Below are 17654 nucleotides of genomic sequence, written 5' to 3' on the forward strand. Positions count from 1 at the left end.
GGGGATTCACAAAGCGATCCCTGAGGCGGAGCGCGTTGTGGTGGCCGTAGCGGCTGATCCAGAAAATGAGACGCGTGGGAGTGTGTGGGGGTTGTAACAAGGATAAAACACGTGGAAAAAGGCAAATTAAAAAACAAAAAGGGCTGTGCCCTAATTCCTCACCACCCCGCGGGTCCTAACTTGCGCAGCTCAGGAGACGTCGGAAGCGCGCTTCCCGGCTCGCGCCTCGGGTCTCGGAAGCTTAAGTCAGCGGGGTTGGGAAGGGGCGGGGCCAGCGGCGCGGGGGGCGGGGCCTAGAGTGGCGAGTGCTGCGGCCGCGGCGGGGCCACGACCCAGACATCTAGGACTGTTGTTGTTCTCTTGCGGTGGGACCGCCTCAGTCTGGTCGCCCAGAGAGACCAGGAGCTGGTCTAGTTGGGAGCGGGGCGGCCGCGTCCCCCCTCTCTCCTGCTTCCCCAAAGCTGCGGCAGGAGCTGGCACAAACATCCTGCGGTTGGTCTCCGATGCCCTTCAGTGAGGAGGGGGCGTCGGGATCCTGGTGAGCGCACGTCAAGCCCCTCCAGCTACGTGTCTTTGCCGGCCCCCCAGGCCCGCACACCCAAGTCTGGCTGCCATGGCTGAAAACGCAGAGGGGGACCTGAACTCCAACCTACTCCACGCCCCCTATCACACCGGGGACCCTCAGCTAGACACGGCCATCGGGCAGTGGCTCCGTTGGGATAAGGTGGGTATCTCGTCAGCCCGGCATCCGCCCCCTGTCACTCCGGCGACCCTCAGCTACACACGGCCATTGGGAGTGGCTCCCTTGGGATAAGGTGGGTACCTGGTCAGCCCGACATCCGCCCCCTACCCAGTGTACGCCCTTTCCCGTCCCCACCCGGTGCTCGGCAGGCTGTGGGGGAGATGGCTCAGGCCATGCGGCAGCGGCTAGCGGAGCCGGGCATTGCCACCCACCTATGCCTGGGCTGCCTCCCTGGGACCGTCTGAGCTGGGAAAGAACGCCTGTAGTCCCTTCCTTTTGCAGTGCGCGAAAGTGCAACCTCCCTTCCTCCCATCCTACCCCCCCTTCAAGTGTATGTCATCCCTCTTAATCCAAAAAATAATAATAATTATCATCGTAAGCTATACCCTTAATACATCTGTTTCCTTTCCCCTTTCTTCTCTCTTGACTTCCTTCTTGCAAATCTGAAAGTGGTTTTTTGCTCTGTTCTTGGACGCTATCTAACCGCTATCCTTTTTAGTTCTGTTCTGGTGTGTTTCCACCTTGCGTCGCTAGGTAGTCGCTGGTCTTTTATCGCTCCCTTGTATTCTCTAATATCACCTTTATGCTCTTGAGAAAGATAAGTGTTCTCTTTCTTTCTCTGGCCGGGAGTTATTTTATGGAAGTATCCTATTCCAAAAATCATGTTTTCCAGATTTCATGTGATGCTCCTGATACAGAATTGTTTTTGCTTTACCCATTCCTCCTCTATTCCGCCCCCACCTCCTCCAAATTGTTGCGATGATTTCATCTTGTGCAGGCATATAGGATGGGTATGTGAGAGCTAAAATTAAAATACAGTTATTTCACTTGTAAGAGGCCCTTGGCTCCAACAGAGGAAGATAATCCAGGCTTTTGCTTTGTTGAATGCATTAAATGAATTTGTTGAAATAGAGAAGTCAACATATTTTAAATGGAATTAATAATACTGAATTAAAGTATTAGTGTGGTAATATGTGAAATCATGTTATTCAATTTCCTAAAGGATTATTAGCTTTCTTAAAAAGTTTTTTTCACTTTGTTCAGTCATTCATGCATTCAGCAAAAAATATCCATTGAGCACTGGGTAGTGCTTCAGGGCCTTTAAGGTCCAGCGTATGCTGGTGGTGAGGAAGCTAGAAAGGGTTCCTGCCCTCGAAAAGCCTTCAGTCAGCAGATGAGGAAGACCAACAAATAAGCAATTGTGAGTTATTTAGTATTACTTGATCATATGTATCTTGGACATTCTAATTCCTCCTGTGGAGTCTAAACAAGTGCGGCTCAAACTTTGCAGTGCTTACAGATCACCTGGAGATCTTAAAATGCAGGTTGTGATTTAGGACACCTGGGGTGGGGCCTGAGCTTCTGCCTCATAATGAGCTCCCAAGTGTTACCAATGCTGCTGGGCTGTGGACCACACTTTGAGTAGCAAGGCTCTAGAGTGTTCTGACTGAGATACTAGAGAGCTAACACCCTTCTTGTAGGATTTGACCATATATATAAAAAATATGTATGTATATACATATATATTTTTTCAATCAAGTGTGAAAAATCTGTGGTATCCCATTAATTATCATAAGGATGTGCAAAATGCAAATACCTTTAAATCCATTAGGTTATCTGGTGAGCTTATGCCACCCAACTCAAAAGCTATGTGACAGCAGGAGCTGAATAGCAAATTATTAGGTAGTGGAAAAACAATGATTGAAACCTAAAGCTGGCCTCCTTACATCCATAATTATTTTTATTCACATTTGGAAGTGAAACCACATTTTTCCCCTGCCTTTTTCATGCTCTCTCTCTTTTTCCTTTTGAGCTATTGATGTATTTTTGTATTTCATCTACTTATTAACAGTGTGGAAACTCAGAAAGAAAAGCTGAACTTTTTATTTATTAATTGCCTGCTGTGAATATAGTTCCTTGTTGTGAAAGGATACAAAAGAAGTGAAGATTCAGAGATTGCTCTTCTACTTTTGGTTCATTAGGGAGGAGGAAGCCTAATAGAAATAAAAGAGCTAAGGCTTAGCATACTGTGAAATGATGTATACTACAAACTGACTGTATAAATATCTTCAGCAGGGATATCTAACTAAATTACAAGTGAAAGTTATCCTTATATGTTTAATATAGTTAATTGCTGTTGTTTAAAGCCATCTGCTGTCAGTAAATGGATGTGGTTGCACTTGTGTCTCCCTAAAGTGAAAGGAAGATTTATGAACTTCAAAGACACTTGTAGAATTCCAACACAATTTAATTTCCTAGTAACTATTATGTATGTCATAGCCTTTGGCCCTTCAACAATAGGAGTTTGTTTTTCATTGCCATGGGTGAAATCTTTTGTTCTCTTTAGGTGCCAGTTTTTTTTGTTTTTTTGTGGTATGTGGGCCTCTCACTGTTGTGGCCTCTCCCATTACGGAGCACAGGCTGCGGACGCGCAGGCTCGGCGGCCATGGCTCACGGGCCCAGCCACTCTGCGGCATGTGGGATCTTCCCGGACCGGGGCACGAACCCGTGTCCCCTGCATCGGCAGGCAGACTCTCAACCACTGCGCCACCAGGGAAGCCCTAGGTGCCAGTTTTGACTACACTTTTCCTAATGGGTCTGTTGATTTGATTTTTTAAAAAATATTACCTGAATGAATTAATATTTATTAATTGTCCATGCTATACCTAGATATTGTTGGGGTATACTAAAATGTAAAAAGACTATGAAATACATATACATGTAAAAAGATAATGCAAGGGTGGTATTGGTGGCAATTAAATGGTTTATAGGCAGTCAGTTTTTATAGTAGTTTAAAAGTAAGTGACCTGTGGACTGGGTAGTCAAGGAAGACAATAAGAAGATGGGATGCATCTAAAAAGAATGAGGAGAGCCTTCACTGTAAGTGGAAGAGAAATTAATTTATATTTAAAGTGCCCTCTACATACAAGGCACTGGCTGAAAATCTGTGGGAGACACAAAGATGAACTAGATATGGATTGTATCTTCAAAGAAAATAGAAGGGAAAATAAAACAAAAGCTCAAAAATATAATACAGGGAACAAGTAACAAGTGCCTTTAACAGATAAATAGATTTAAATAAGTTTAATAATTATTTAATAAAATAAAATTATTTAATAAAAATAATATTTACTTAATTTATCCCTCTCTTAATGAGAAAAATACTTTTAATTAGTAAGCAAAGGTGTATCTACTGTAGATGGATAGTGTAGGTAAGCTAGGCTATGATGTCCCAGGGCACTGAAATGTAGAGTGCAGAAATGTAAAATAATAGATCATGTGTGCATTACACATGGATGGCATATATGGTCTTCCAGCACAGAGAAACTGAGTTTAATACCTGATTAATACCTATTTATTTTTTTTATAATGAAAAAAAGAACCTACCAAATGCCCTGATTCTTGATGACTCTGGTGAGGCACATAGTACTAAGACATAAATTGATGTAAGGCAATTTGCTACTTGCCTAGGTCACCAGTATTGCTAGTTTTAGCCTTGGTGGGTGGTGTTCTTTGAAATCTCTTCATGAAAAAGGTGTTATCTGTGCTGAACCTTCAGGATTAATTAAAATTTAGACTTGTCAACATTGAGAGGAGGAATATTCCAAGTAGAGATAAAAACATTAATGTGTATACTTAGAATATTTGTTTCTGCTGTAGCTTAGGGTACATAGAGAGAAATTGTTGGAAAGGCATGTAGACCAGGTCATAGAAACGCATTAGTATGTCGTTAGTGGCCTTGAATAAATAAAGGTGTATGTAAGTGTTAAAAAGAAATTAGTGCAACAAGACAGGGGAGGTCCCATGTACCCCTTCCTGTTCCTATGGAATGGCATTCTGTTGTGCCATTTAGTATAGTCCAGAATCTGACCCTTGGTTCCTATACCTTCAGACTAATTTGTTAGTCTGTCTTGTCTCAGGATGGACTCACCCGGCTCAAGGTTACAGAAACTGATGTCTGAATTCAGAATGCTGTTTTATTAATTTATGATACAGTTGTAATATAAATAGATTTGTCTCAGTCAAGCCATTTTCTAGATGCACCATAAGGGAAGTCAAGAATCAGAATATTTTTAGTGATTGTGAAATCAAATCACGAGGAGTCAGATATATGGCATAAATGTTTAACAGCATTAGCCTGTAATAAGTAAATGCATCAATTTCTATGATGGGACTGTCCTACCACTGGAATCCAACAAGTCTGTGGCTCAAGGTGTTCCTCCTCCAGGCAATGCACAGATGACTCTTCTACAGTGCTCTCCCCTTCTATCTTTTAGAGCTGACTAAGGCCCTCAGTTCCTTCCTACGTCTTTCTTTCACAGCTTTCATACATTCTATCAAACTACAGACAAGTCTTGCTGGCCTAGACGCCAGGTTCTCTTTAACATGACAACTCTCTCCTGTTTTTTATATGCTGTAAATTTTAACTTTTTGAAAACAGTCTTATCAAAGATATTAAGCACTGGCCAAATTTGGGTGTGTGAATGTATGGGTGGGGAGTGGGACGGGACCCAGGGCAGAGCTGCTCAGCCAGATGTAGCAGCAACAGCTACATACATATTGAAAACAATATAGAGGCAGGAATTGGCTTGGCATTTTGAGAAATATTGAGTAGAGTACTGTGGTCTCAGAATGTAGGTCTATGTTGAGAAAGAGTAGAAGGTAAAGGTAAAGATAAGTTAGTTAGGTTAGGGTTATGAAATGCCTGAAAATAGAAATAAAAGACTTCATTCTAAAGTCAGTGATTTTCAAACATCTAGCAGTGAAAGTTTTTCAAGCAAAATATAGCCCAAATTGTTTTAAAAGTGGTGAATGAATTTCCTTTTAAATCATCATCATGCGATGGAAAACACACCCATGAAGCACCTCTACAAAGGTTGTCTAGTCCAGTTTCATTGTGCAGAGACCCAAAGAAGTTGTGGAAATTATCAGTTGTGGTGGGTAGAGCCTGGACCAGAGCTTGGATCTGCCACCTAGTTCAATCCAATTTTTACAATACTGGTCTATATTACATTTTTTGTTCACATTTTTCTAATACTTTACATAATTTGGCATTTAATCAATGAAGAGCACTTATCACCTTATTAATTTTGGAAAATATTAGTGCTTATTACTTGAATTTATTTGTGTAGTGTTTCAAACCTTGATGATCTGAATCATTTGATATTCACAGCAACCGTGTATGGTAGGCAGGCTAGGTAGTAGTTATCCCCATTTTTATAAGTAAAGAAATTTAGTTTCAGACAAGGAAAACGACTTGCTCAAGGACATATGGCTTTTAAGTGGTACACTTGGTACCAAACCTAGGATATCTGACCTTTACTCTAGTTTTCTTATCACTGTACTAGACTCTAACCTGAATATTTAGTAAATGTTAGTGACATAATAAACCAAGTTTCAAGGACCTCATTAAAACCATTTTACTGACTTTTGTGAAAGCTGTGGTAGGCTGTAATATTCTGCAGAATAAATTGCCATGAAATATTTTTTAAAAGAGCTGAATTTGCTGCTCAACAGTTGCTTAGGTTTCCTTGGCAACAACATTCTCCTTCTGTCCAAGAGATTTAGTACATATAAATAAGGGTTTGGAGATACACACACACACACACACACACACACACACACACACACACACACATTTTTTTTCTTTCCAAATTTCTTACATTTGCTCTTCAGTTTCTACCATTTTATTTTTAATTTATTTTTAATTTATTTTTATTTCAAAGAAATACGTGTTTATGATTTTTTTTTTTTTTTAAATTTATTTATTTATTTTTGGCTGCATTGGGTCTTTGTTGCTGTGTGCGGGCTTTCTCTAGTTGCGGTGAGCGGGGGCTACTCTTCATTGCGGTGCGCGGTATTCTCATTGTGGTGGCTTCTCTTGTTGTGGAGCACGGGCTCTAGGCGCGTGGGCTTTGGTAGTTGTGGCGAGCAGATTCAGTAGTTGTGGCTCGCGGGCTCTAGAGTGCAGGCTCAGTAGTTGTGGCGCACGGGCTTGGTTGCTCCGTGGCATGTGGGATCCTCCCGGACCAGGGCTCAAACCCGTGTCCCCTGCACTGGCAGGCGGACTCTTAACCACTGTGCCACCAGGGAAGTCCTATGATTTTTAAAAATTAGTACAAAGGTATTATAATAGAAAGTGGCGTTCCTAATTGCCTCTTCTCATCCTCAGTTTGCTCCTTAAAAACCATTTTTAACTGTTTGTCTTTAGTTATTCTCATGACTACCATCAAAAGACTAAATAATATGCTAGTACCACTATTCCTTGATTTGTTTTGGATATTATCTGTCAAATACATACTATGAAAAATGAGAGCTCACTCACACTGTTCTCCACCCTACCTAAACTTTTTTTTTTTAAGATTTTTTTCTTTGATGTGGACCATTTTTAAAGTCTGTATTGAATTTGTTACAATATTGCTTCTGTTTTATGTTTTGGTGTTTTGGCCACAAGCCATGTGGGATCTTAGCTACCTAACCAGGGATCAAACCCGCACCCCCTGCGCTGGAAGGCGAAGTCTTAACCACTGGATTGCCAGGGAAGTCCCCACCCTGCCTAAATTTCATTATGCCATTAGTTTTAGTTATTCTTTTGAAAGCTTAAATAATGTAATCAGTGCTAACAAAGTCTCCAGAACAGTAAGCTTAGCTCACAAATACAGAGCTCCCAATTGGCCATTTTATTTCTGAAGAGATTGGCAGAAAACATACCTATGTATACAAAACCAGAGAAAACCCATACCAGCTTCCCAGAAAAATCTGTGGATATCAATGACTAACCAAGGATCAAGTTATGTAAAGAAAACAAGCAGCATGAAAAATAAAAACAAAGCAATGGACCCAGAAAGGAACTGAGGTAAATAAGGGAACATAAGAACTTAAAATCTTAAAATTAAGTTTAAAAGGATAATTATTCCATCAAACAAGGAAAGATGCTATGAAAAAGGAAGAGGAAAGAAGAATGAGCTCTTGGGAGTTAAGAAAAAAAAAAAAACTGTATCCCTCCACCCCCTGCCAAATGCAATAGAAAATATAAAAGCACAAGTTGAAGAAACCTATAGCAAAAGGAAATAGGAAATATGAGGGAAGCTGACATGAAGGAACTACCCCAGGAGTCCAGTGTAAAGAAATCCCAGCTGACAACTGTGTACTAGTTTGACATTGGGCTTCAAAGAAATGTGTCGTGAAAAAGAATGCAATGTCTATGCCATAAGTAATAAAAAGCTGGAAGATGTTAATGATAATGTTGAAGATGGCATGTTATTTCTGGCAACAGCAACATCAAAAAAAGAAAAGCAGTTATCCACAGATGGAAGAAAGGGAGGAAGGGGAGGAGGGAGGGACAGGAGGAAGGAAGGAAAACAGACCTGAATAAGTAAGTTATGGTTCAAAACTGAAGAAAACTAAAACAGGGCATGATTTTGAACAATTAATTGATGGAGCTTAAGGAAAAAAAAAATCCATTTGATCTCAATACCTTCAGAAGACACAAGGTGGGCCTGGTGAGAAGGAAACTTTATCCAAGCCCACTACTAGGGTCTGTAGTGAACAATATTTAGACGATCTTAACCTGGTACTTATTATTTTCAATGTTGAGGATCAATCTGAAGACAAAACAGAAAATTTTAATTTTTTATTGAGGTAAAAAACATAAAATTTACCATCTTAACCTTTTTTTTTTTTTTTGCGGTATGTGGGCCTCTCCCAGTTGTGGCCTCTCCCATTGCGGAGCACAGGCTTCCGGACGGGCCGGCTCAGCGGCCATGGCTCATGGGCCCAGCCGCTCCATGGCATGTGGGATCTTCCCGGACTGGGGCACAAACCTGTGTCCCCTGCATCGGCAGGCGGACTCTCAACCACTGCGCCACCAGGGAAGCCCTCATATTCACATTTTTATGAAACAGGTCTCCAGAACTTTTTAATCTTGCAAATCTGAAACTCTATACCCATTAAAGAAGTCCCCTTACCTCCCCTCTTTCCAGCCCCAGTACGAGATGTTAACAGCAGGGGAAACAGATTGGGTGGGAGGATTTATGGGAACTACCTGTATTATCTGTTCAATTTTCTGTAAACCTAAAACTGTTCTAAAAATTAAAGTCCGTGAATTTAAAAAGTACTTATACTTGAAAGGGAAAGGATTCTTATTTGAAAGCACTTTCTTTTTTCCCACCTGAAAATTTCAAAATAGGTAGACTGGCTACTTCTGCTTTTTATTTGGGGGTCTTCTTTGCCCTGTTTTTTCTTTCATAAAGGTTTTTTGTTTAGTTCCTTTAAGTTTTCTACAAGGCTATTAGAAGTCTATTTGGATATATCTTTAATCTGGAATTATTTTTTCCCCATCTGTTCCTTTCCTCCTCTTTGAAAAAGCTAATGAAAAGGAATTTATCTTTATTTGGTTCTTCCGAATTGTACTTATAAGATACATTAAATTAACCATAGAATGTAAATGTTATATTCCACTAGCTCGGATTTTCATGGTCCCTCCCCGGATAATCTAAATTTGATTTCTTTTATCTATCTTTTTGGAAAGACAGTATGTTTTGCTTATTTGGTTGTTTTTACCTATTTCATATTTCATATGTTTAGAAACACTTTTCCCCCAAATAAAAGGTTAGTTAGTAATTTAGTGTAGATTTTACTAAAGGAGTATTTTTTTCATAAGTCACTTACTCTCTACATTATTGCTAATTAGTACTGAGGCTGCTGCCCTCTGGTGTTGGGAGTTAATGGAGAAAATGATTAATGCTGGTGGAAAGAATAAACAGACAGGTAGTGTATCCAATCCTGCATGGGCTCTTTTACACCAAATAATTTAATAAGCACTATACCTTACCAACAAAACTATGAAAATGGTCTTACTGAATGCCCAAAAGAATATGAAAATTATAATGTAAATGAAAAATACTATGCTTCTCAGATACAAAGTCATCTTAACTTTTGGCTCACCAGACTTAACCTTGTTAGAAAATCTCTTCAGTGTAAGTGGTAGTTTTGTTTTGTGGTTTCTGCTTCAGAATTTTCTCATGTCATTTTCCCTCTGAAATATTTCATTATTCATGTAGGTAAAAACTATAAAAAAACCTAAATGCCCACCAATAGGGGAAAGGATAAATAAATAAACTAGAACACTGCGACATTTGAAAAGAATACACATATCTACATGTATTGAGAGGACCGCCAAGATTTATTGAATGAAATGAGCAAGTTCCAGAGCATCGTGTACAATTTGATACCATATATGTAAAATAAAAAGATAAAGCAAAACTACATTTCTGTAAGTATGTAGATGTAGATAAAGGTCTGGAAAGATACATCACATACAGTATTGGCTCCCCTAAAAGAGGGGTCTGGGAATGATAATAGTCAAAGATCTCTGTAGCTTTATTTGTGTTATTAGTATTTTTTAAAACAGGAAAGTGTATTGATGTACTTATAATTAATAATTAAAAGTAAAAATTCAAACATGAACAAAGAACAATTAAGTGGTCAACTGTCTGGTACTGGTTTCTAAGAGCAATAGGAGTTCAAAGTCAGGAAGACTTTATGTAAGAAGTAGAATTTTAGCTGGGCCTTGAAGGTTAAGTAGGATAGGAATAGATGGTGGATATGGGGGCAGAAAATTTAGAGTGGGAGAAATAGAGTAATAAAATAGAATGAAACTGATCACGGAAATGAAACTGAACAGGGGACATGCAAGAACAATGAAGAGATTTTTTTTTTTAATTGAGATATAGTTGATTTATAGTATTATATTAGTTTCAGGTGTGAAACAGTGATTCAAAATTTTTATAGATTATACTCCATTTAAAGTTATTATAAAACAGGGCTTCCCTGGTGGTGCAGTGGTTGAGAGTCCGCCTGCCGATGCAGGGGACACGGGTTCATGCCCCGGTCTGGGAAGATCCCACATGCCGCGGAGTGGCTAGGCCCGTGAGCCATGGCCGCTGAGCCTGCGCCGTCCGGAGCCTGTGCTCCGCAACGGGAGAGGCCACAACAGTGAGAGGCCCACGTACTGCAAAAAAAAAAAAAAAAAAAAAAGTTATTATAAAACATTGGCTATATTCCATGTGCTGTACAATATATCCCTGAAGCTTATTTATTTTACACATAGTAGTTTGTACCTCTTAATCCCCTGCTTCTATTTTGTCCCTCCTCCCTTTCCTCTCCCCATAGTTTTTTCTCTATATCTGTGAGTCTGTTTCTGTTTTGTTATATTCATTAGTTTGTTTTATTTTTTTGTATTCCACATATAAGTGATTACATACAGTATTTGTCTTTCTCTGTCTGACTTATTTCACTAAGCACAATACCCTCCAGGTCCATCCATGTTGTTGCAAATGGCAAAATTTCATTATTTTGGGGACTTTCCTTGTGCAGGAAAGTTAAGAATCTGCCTGCCAATGCAGGGAACATGCGTTCGAGCCCTGGTCTGGGACTATCCTACATGCTGCGGAGCAGCTAAGCCCATGCACCACAACTACTGAGCCTGTACTCTAGAGCCCACGAGCCACAACTACTGAACCCACCTGCCACAACTACTGAAGCCTGCGCACCTAGAGCCCGTGCTCCGCAACTAGAGAAAGCCTGCACTCAGCAACAAAGACCCAACACAGCCATAAATAAATAAATAAATTTATTTTAAAAATTTCATCATTGTGTGTGTGTATTGGATCTTCTTTATCCATCCGTTGATGGACCCTTGGGTTGCTTCAATAGCTTGGCTATTGTAAATAATTCTGCTATGAACATTGGGATGCATGTATCTTTTCGAATTAGTGTTTTCGTTTTTTTCAGACATGTACCCAGGAGTGGAATTGCGGGATCATATAGTAGCTCTTTTTTTTTTTTTTTTTTTTTGAGGAACCTCCTTAATGTTTTCCCTAAGTGACCGTACCAATTTACATTCCCACTAGCAGTGTAGGAAGGTTCCCTTTTCTCCATACCCTATCCAGCATTTATTGTTTGTGGACTTTTAAATGATGGCCATTCTGACCAATGTGAGATGATACCTGATTGTAGTTTGGGGTTGCATTTCTCTAATAATTAGCAATGTTGAGTATCTCTTCATGTGCCTGTTGGTCATCTGTATGTTTTCTTTTTTTTTTAATTCATAATTTTTATCTGCATTGGGTCTTCATTGTTGTGCGTGGGCTTTCTCTAGTTGGGGTGAGCAGGGGTTACTCTTCGTTGTGGTGCACGGGCTTCTCATTGTGGTGGCTTCTCTCATTGTGGAGCACGGGCTCTAGGTGTGCTGCCTCCAGTAGTTGTGGCACGCAGGCTCAGTAGTTGTGGCACGCAGGCTCAGTAGTTGTGGCTTGCGGGCTGTAGAGCGCAGGTTCAGTAGTTGCGGCGCCCAGGCTTAGTGGCTCCACAGCATGTGGATCTTCCCTGACTAGGGTTCGAACCCATGTTCCCTGCATTGGCAGGCAGATTCTTAACCACTGCACCACCAGGGAAGTCCCTGTATGTTTTCTTTGGAAAAATAACTATTCAGGTTTTCTGCCCATTTTTTTAATGGGTTTTGTTTTTTTTATATTGAGTTGTATGAGCTGATTATATATTTGGGATATTAACCCCTTAATGGTCATATCATTTGCAAATATTTTCTCTCATTCAGTAGGTTGTTTTTTCATTTTGTTGATGGCTTCCTTTGCTGTGCAAAAGCTTTTAAGTTTAATTAGGTCCCACTTGTTTATTTTTGCTTTTGTTTCCTTTGCCATAAGAGACAGATCCAAAAAAATATTGCTACGATTATGTCAGAGAGTGTTTTGTGTTTTCTTCTAGGAGTTTTATGGTTTCCAGTCTTACATTTAGGTCTGTAGTCCATTTTAGCTTATTGTTGTATATGGTGTAAGGAAATGTTCTAATTTCATTCTTTTACATGTAGCTTTCCAGTTTTCCCAGCACACTGATTGAATAGACTGTCCTTTCCCCATTGTATATTCTTGCCTTCTTTTTCATAGATTAACTGACCATATATGAAGAGATTTTTTAAAAACTCAGAGCACATGTGTTAGACTCTTGTGGCGATTAAGAATAGGTGAAGGAAAACTAGTATTTATTGAATGCCAATATGCCAAACATTGTACTAGATGTTTTCATATAAAAAGTCTTTTTAAATCCTTCCAAAGATTGTATGAAGTAGTAATTACCTTTTTTTTTAACCTACACACAAACTCAGAGAAATGGAGAGAGTATTTGAATCTAAAAAGGTTTTAAACGCCTCTGCCCTTTGAGATCTGATCCCACCCTTTCTAACCTTTACATTTGATATAATCAGAATGGGACTTTATTGTTGGTTCTTTGTTGATTAACCTGGCTGCAGTATGTAATCAGGATGAGATAGTTTAGAGTAGCAGAGGGTAGCTTGGAGACTCTTCTAGAAATATAGATATAAAAGTTTTATATTAGGATGCTCATAGAATCTTATAAGAAACTTAAGGAAGAAATAATGAGACTTATTAATAAATTGATTTCTGTCTTTTTTAAAAACACAGAGAATGGTAAACAGTTCCCATTTTGTTAAATCACAGCATTTTGCTAACTTTGAATCAGCTCTCCTTTTTAAAGAAATAAATTATAAAATCAGTTTAAATTTCTGTGTCTACTTCCCTGATCCCATTCTCCTCTCTTCCTCCTTTCCCCAAAGTAACTAAGGCATATTTAGGACTACTAGGATTTTGTCTAAATTTCCTGTTTCTTTAAAAAATAGTTTTGTTTTTCTTTTCTCTTTTTTAAAATTATTTATTTATTTATTTGCTTACTTATTTATTTATTTTGGCTGCACAGGGTCTTAGTTGCAGCATGCAGGCTCTTAGTTTGCAGCATGCAGACTTCTTAGTTGCGGCATGTGGACTCTTAGTTGAGGCATGCAGACTCTTAGTTGCGGCATGCAGACTCTTATTTGCAGCATGCATGCGGGATCTAGTTCCCCAACAAGGGATCAAACCTGGGCCCCCTGCACTGGGAGCTCGGAGTCTTACCCACTAGACCACCAGGGAAGTCCCTGTTTTTCAATTAAATAAAGATAACCCTGGAGGTTAAACAGCTTTAAAAAAAAAATCCTTAGTCAAAACTATTTCAATGCCTGAAAACACTCAAATCAAAATTGAAGTATTACATTTCTTATAATATATGCTTAGTATATAACTTTTGAAAATATGGATACTATTAACTTATCCCTAAATAGTACACTGTAAGATTTTGAGAAGCTATAGTTCTTTAAAAAGAAAAGTCAGCAATAACATATGTCAAGTACAGCCTAAGATGTTCTCTAAATAGAAATGTCACATTTTACAAAGATAGTAATCAATTGTATTTGTGGTTTCTGTAAAATTAGATTCATACTTACATAAAATAAATGACTTAAACATCCTCTCCTCCAAATATCAAGGAACTTTTACATAATTATGAAGGAAAACTTAACAGTAGAAGAGTTGACATTATATCACAACTCACACTGACATGAATTTATTTTTTGTAATTTGCATATCCTTTTTTAAAACTCTGTTTTATAAAGCCACTGAGAATTCAAGCATTTTTCAAGTATTGTATTCTTTTTCTTTTTTGGGGGGGTGTGGGGGGGCGTGCTGCGTGGCATGTGGGATCCTAGTTCCCCCACCAGGGATCAAACCTGTGCCGCCTGCATAGGAAGCGCAGAGTCCTAACCACTGGACCACCAGGGAAGCCCCCCAAGTATTGTATTTTTAACATTAAATTACATTTTCCATATGTTTCATAAAGGGAAAGGAAAAAACCATCCAATATTGTCATTAATTCATGCTTTATAAGGTAAAACACTATGCATCTGTACTTATCCATTTTCCTCTGCTCCAACATCAGTTTTAGAGCTTTTCTATATACTTTTTAAAAAATCAGGCTTATTGAAGTATAATTTACATTTACGTAATTGACAGTAAATTTCATCCATTTAAGTGTTCAATTTTTGACAAGTGTAAATAGTTGCATAACCAACACCACAATCAAGATATAGAGCATTTCTATCCTGCAGAAAGTTGCCTCATGTCCTTTTGTAGTGAATCCCATCACTCCAGCCCCTGGCAACCACTGATCTAATTTAAGTCCAGTAGTTGTTTTTAATTGGAATGTAATTCACATAACATAAAATTATAAAATTCACCACTTTAAAAGTATCTAATTCAAGGGGTTCTAGTATATTCAAAAAATTATGCAATCATGGGCTTCCCTGGTGGCGCAGTGGTTGAGAGTCCGCCTGCCGATGCAGGGGACACGGGTTCATGCCCTGGGCCAGGAGGATCCCACATGCCACGGAGCGGCTGGGCCCGTGAGCCATGGCCGCTGAGCCTGCGCGTCCAGAGCCTGTGCTCTGCAACGGGAGAGGCCACAACAGTGAGAGGCCCGCGTACAGCAAAAAAAAAAAATAGTTATGCAATCACCACTAATTTCAGAACATTTTAATCACCTTAAAAAGAAACTCTATACCCATAATTAATAGTCACTCCTTTCTCCTCCTAACTCCTGACAACCACTAATCTGCTTTCTGTCTCCATGGATTTGCCTGTTCTGCACCTATTATATAAATGGAACCACACAATATATGGTCTTTTATGTCCCTGTTCTTTCAACTTGGCATGTTTTCAGTTTTCATCTGTGTTGTAGCATAAATCAGTAATTATAGCTCATTAGCCATTTGTGCATCTTCTTTAGCAAAATGTCTGCTTAAATCCTTTGTCCAATTTTTTGGGGGGTGGTTTTTTATCGTCGAGTCATCATATTTCTCCACTGTTCCAATAGTTTGCCTTACAGAAATCATACAGTATATAGACTTTTTGGGTTTAGCTTCCTTCACTTAACAATGCTTGTGAGATTTATTCATTTTGTTGTCCATATTGGTAGTTTATTCCTTTTTATTGCTGAGTAGGATTCCATTGTATGGATGTACAACAATTTGTTTATTCATTCACCAATTGAGAAACATCGGGTTTCAACTATTCTGAATAAATCTGCCATTAAAATTCATGTACAGGTCATAGTGTGAACATGTTTCATTTCTCTTGGGTAGATACCTAGGAACGGAATTACTATTCAGAATTTACTGAGAAATTTTAAAATAATTATTGGGTATTGAATTTGTGTCAAATGCTTTTATTGCATCTACTGAGAAGATCATGTTTTTTTTTAAATTAAAACTTTATTTTTTAAGCAGTTTTAGGTTCACAGCACAATTGAAGTGAAAGTACAGAGGTTTCTCACACTCCCCCTGCCCTTACTCATGCACAGCCTCCCTCATTATCAGCATCCACCACCAGTGTGGTACACTTGTTAGAACTGATAAACCTACATTGACACATATTAATCACCCAAAGTCCATCATTTATATTATGTTGTTGGGCTGCACCCCGCAGACCTGCAAGCCTTATACTTGCCCAGCCTCAAGACCGAAGAAAGAGCCCAGAGTCAGCAACAGAGACATCAGTGATTTAATGGACATGGGGATCTTACATGTCTGAAGCAAGGTCCTGGAGCAACACCTCGCCATGTGTGAGAGATGGCAGGCAGGACATGGCAGTTGTCTTTGCTGTTGTGGAAGGGAGGGGGCAATTTACCAGTTATAGAGGGAATTGATGTCAGGTTGGCTCTTCAGTTACCAGGGAAACCAGCAGAGTAGCATGCTCCTCACTGCCCCTTTGTTAAGCTATCATAGCTGAGATGTTCTAATCTGAAGATTAGAACAATCACTAGCTGGGGCTGGGGGCAAGTATGTCTCTATGATTAGGAGGGAAGGTTAGTCATGTGAGTATGGTGTAGGTGAAGCAGCCACTGGTCGAATAGGAGATGTTCAGAGAGCAAGAGAACAGCCATCTTGGGTGGCCTGGTCATACATATGTTTTAATCTTGGTGTACATTCTGTGGGTTTGGACATATGTGTAATGACATGTATCTACCATTATATTGTCATACAGAATAATTTCACTACCCTAAAATTCTTCTATGTTCCACCTATTCATCCCTTCCTCAACCCTCAACCCCTGGAAACCACTGATCTTTTTACTATCTCTGTACTTTTGCCTTTTACAGAATGTCATATAGCTGGACTCATACAGTATGTAGCCTTTTCATATTGGCTTCTTTAACTTAGTAATATGCATTTAAGTTTCCTCCATGTCTTTTCATGGCTTGGGATCTCATTTCTTTTTATCACTAAATAATAGTCCATTGTCTGGGTGTACCATAGCATTAAACAATTTTTTTACTTTGAGGTATAATGAATTACATTGATTTTTAGATGTTGATTCAACTGACATTCCTCAGAAAAATACCACTTGTTATTCTTTTTATATATTTTGGTAAGAATCGTTTTATATATCTGTTAGATTTTTATAATTAGGATTATGCTGGCCTTGTAAAATTAGTTGAAGTGTTCCCTGCTCTATTTTCTGAAAGAGTTTTTGTATGATGGTATTTATTTCTTTAAATGTTTGATAGAATTTGCCACCCAAACCATCTGGGCCTGAAGTTTTCTTCATGGAAAGCTTTTTGAGAACAAGTACAATCTCTGTAACAGATAAAGAGTTTTGGGGATTTTGTTTCATTAGTTTCAATTTTGGAAAATTAACTTTTCTCAGTCTATTGAGAGTTAATATTATACCACTCCTTGTAAATTCTTGCAACAATGTTGGCCCATGTTTTATCATCAATACCACCTCCATCCTTTATCATTTGTATCACTTTTTATAAAAGTGTTTTAATTTTTGCTTTAATCAGTCCTATGCATTTTAAACATAAAGAAGGAAAAATAGTCTTTTTATATTTATCCAGCTGTCTACTATATCCAGTGCTCTTCTTTCTTTCCTAAAAATTCAAGTTTCCAAGTGGTATCACTTCCCTTCAACTTGAAGAATTTCCTTTAGCATTTACTGTAATACAGATT

The 17654-nt window shown here is 38.9% G+C and overlaps 1 protein-coding gene and 1 pseudogene across 2 annotated transcripts in view; one reads left to right on the forward strand and one right to left on the reverse strand.

Moving 5' to 3' along the window:
- Positions 1-252, reverse strand: part of LOC116758126 — a 68843-nt pseudogene extending 68591 nt beyond the window's left edge.
- A 43-nt stretch (positions 253-295) lies between these two features.
- PGM2L1 (phosphoglucomutase 2 like 1) overlaps positions 296-17654 on the forward strand; it is a 71597-nt gene continuing 54238 nt past the window's right edge. For both annotated transcript variants that reach the window (XR_004351192.1, XM_032641545.1), the window contains exon 1: positions 296-724. Coding sequence is in view for 1 of the 2 variants with exons in the window: in XM_032641545.1 (XP_032497436.1) it covers positions 614-724 (111 nt within the window). In the remaining variant the exon portion in view is untranslated. The remainder of the gene's footprint in view (positions 725-17654) is intronic.

Source organism: Phocoena sinus, chromosome 8, assembly GCF_008692025.1.
Source record: "Phocoena sinus isolate mPhoSin1 chromosome 8, mPhoSin1.pri, whole genome shotgun sequence".
NCBI lineage: Eukaryota > Metazoa > Chordata > Mammalia > Artiodactyla > Phocoenidae > Phocoena > Phocoena sinus.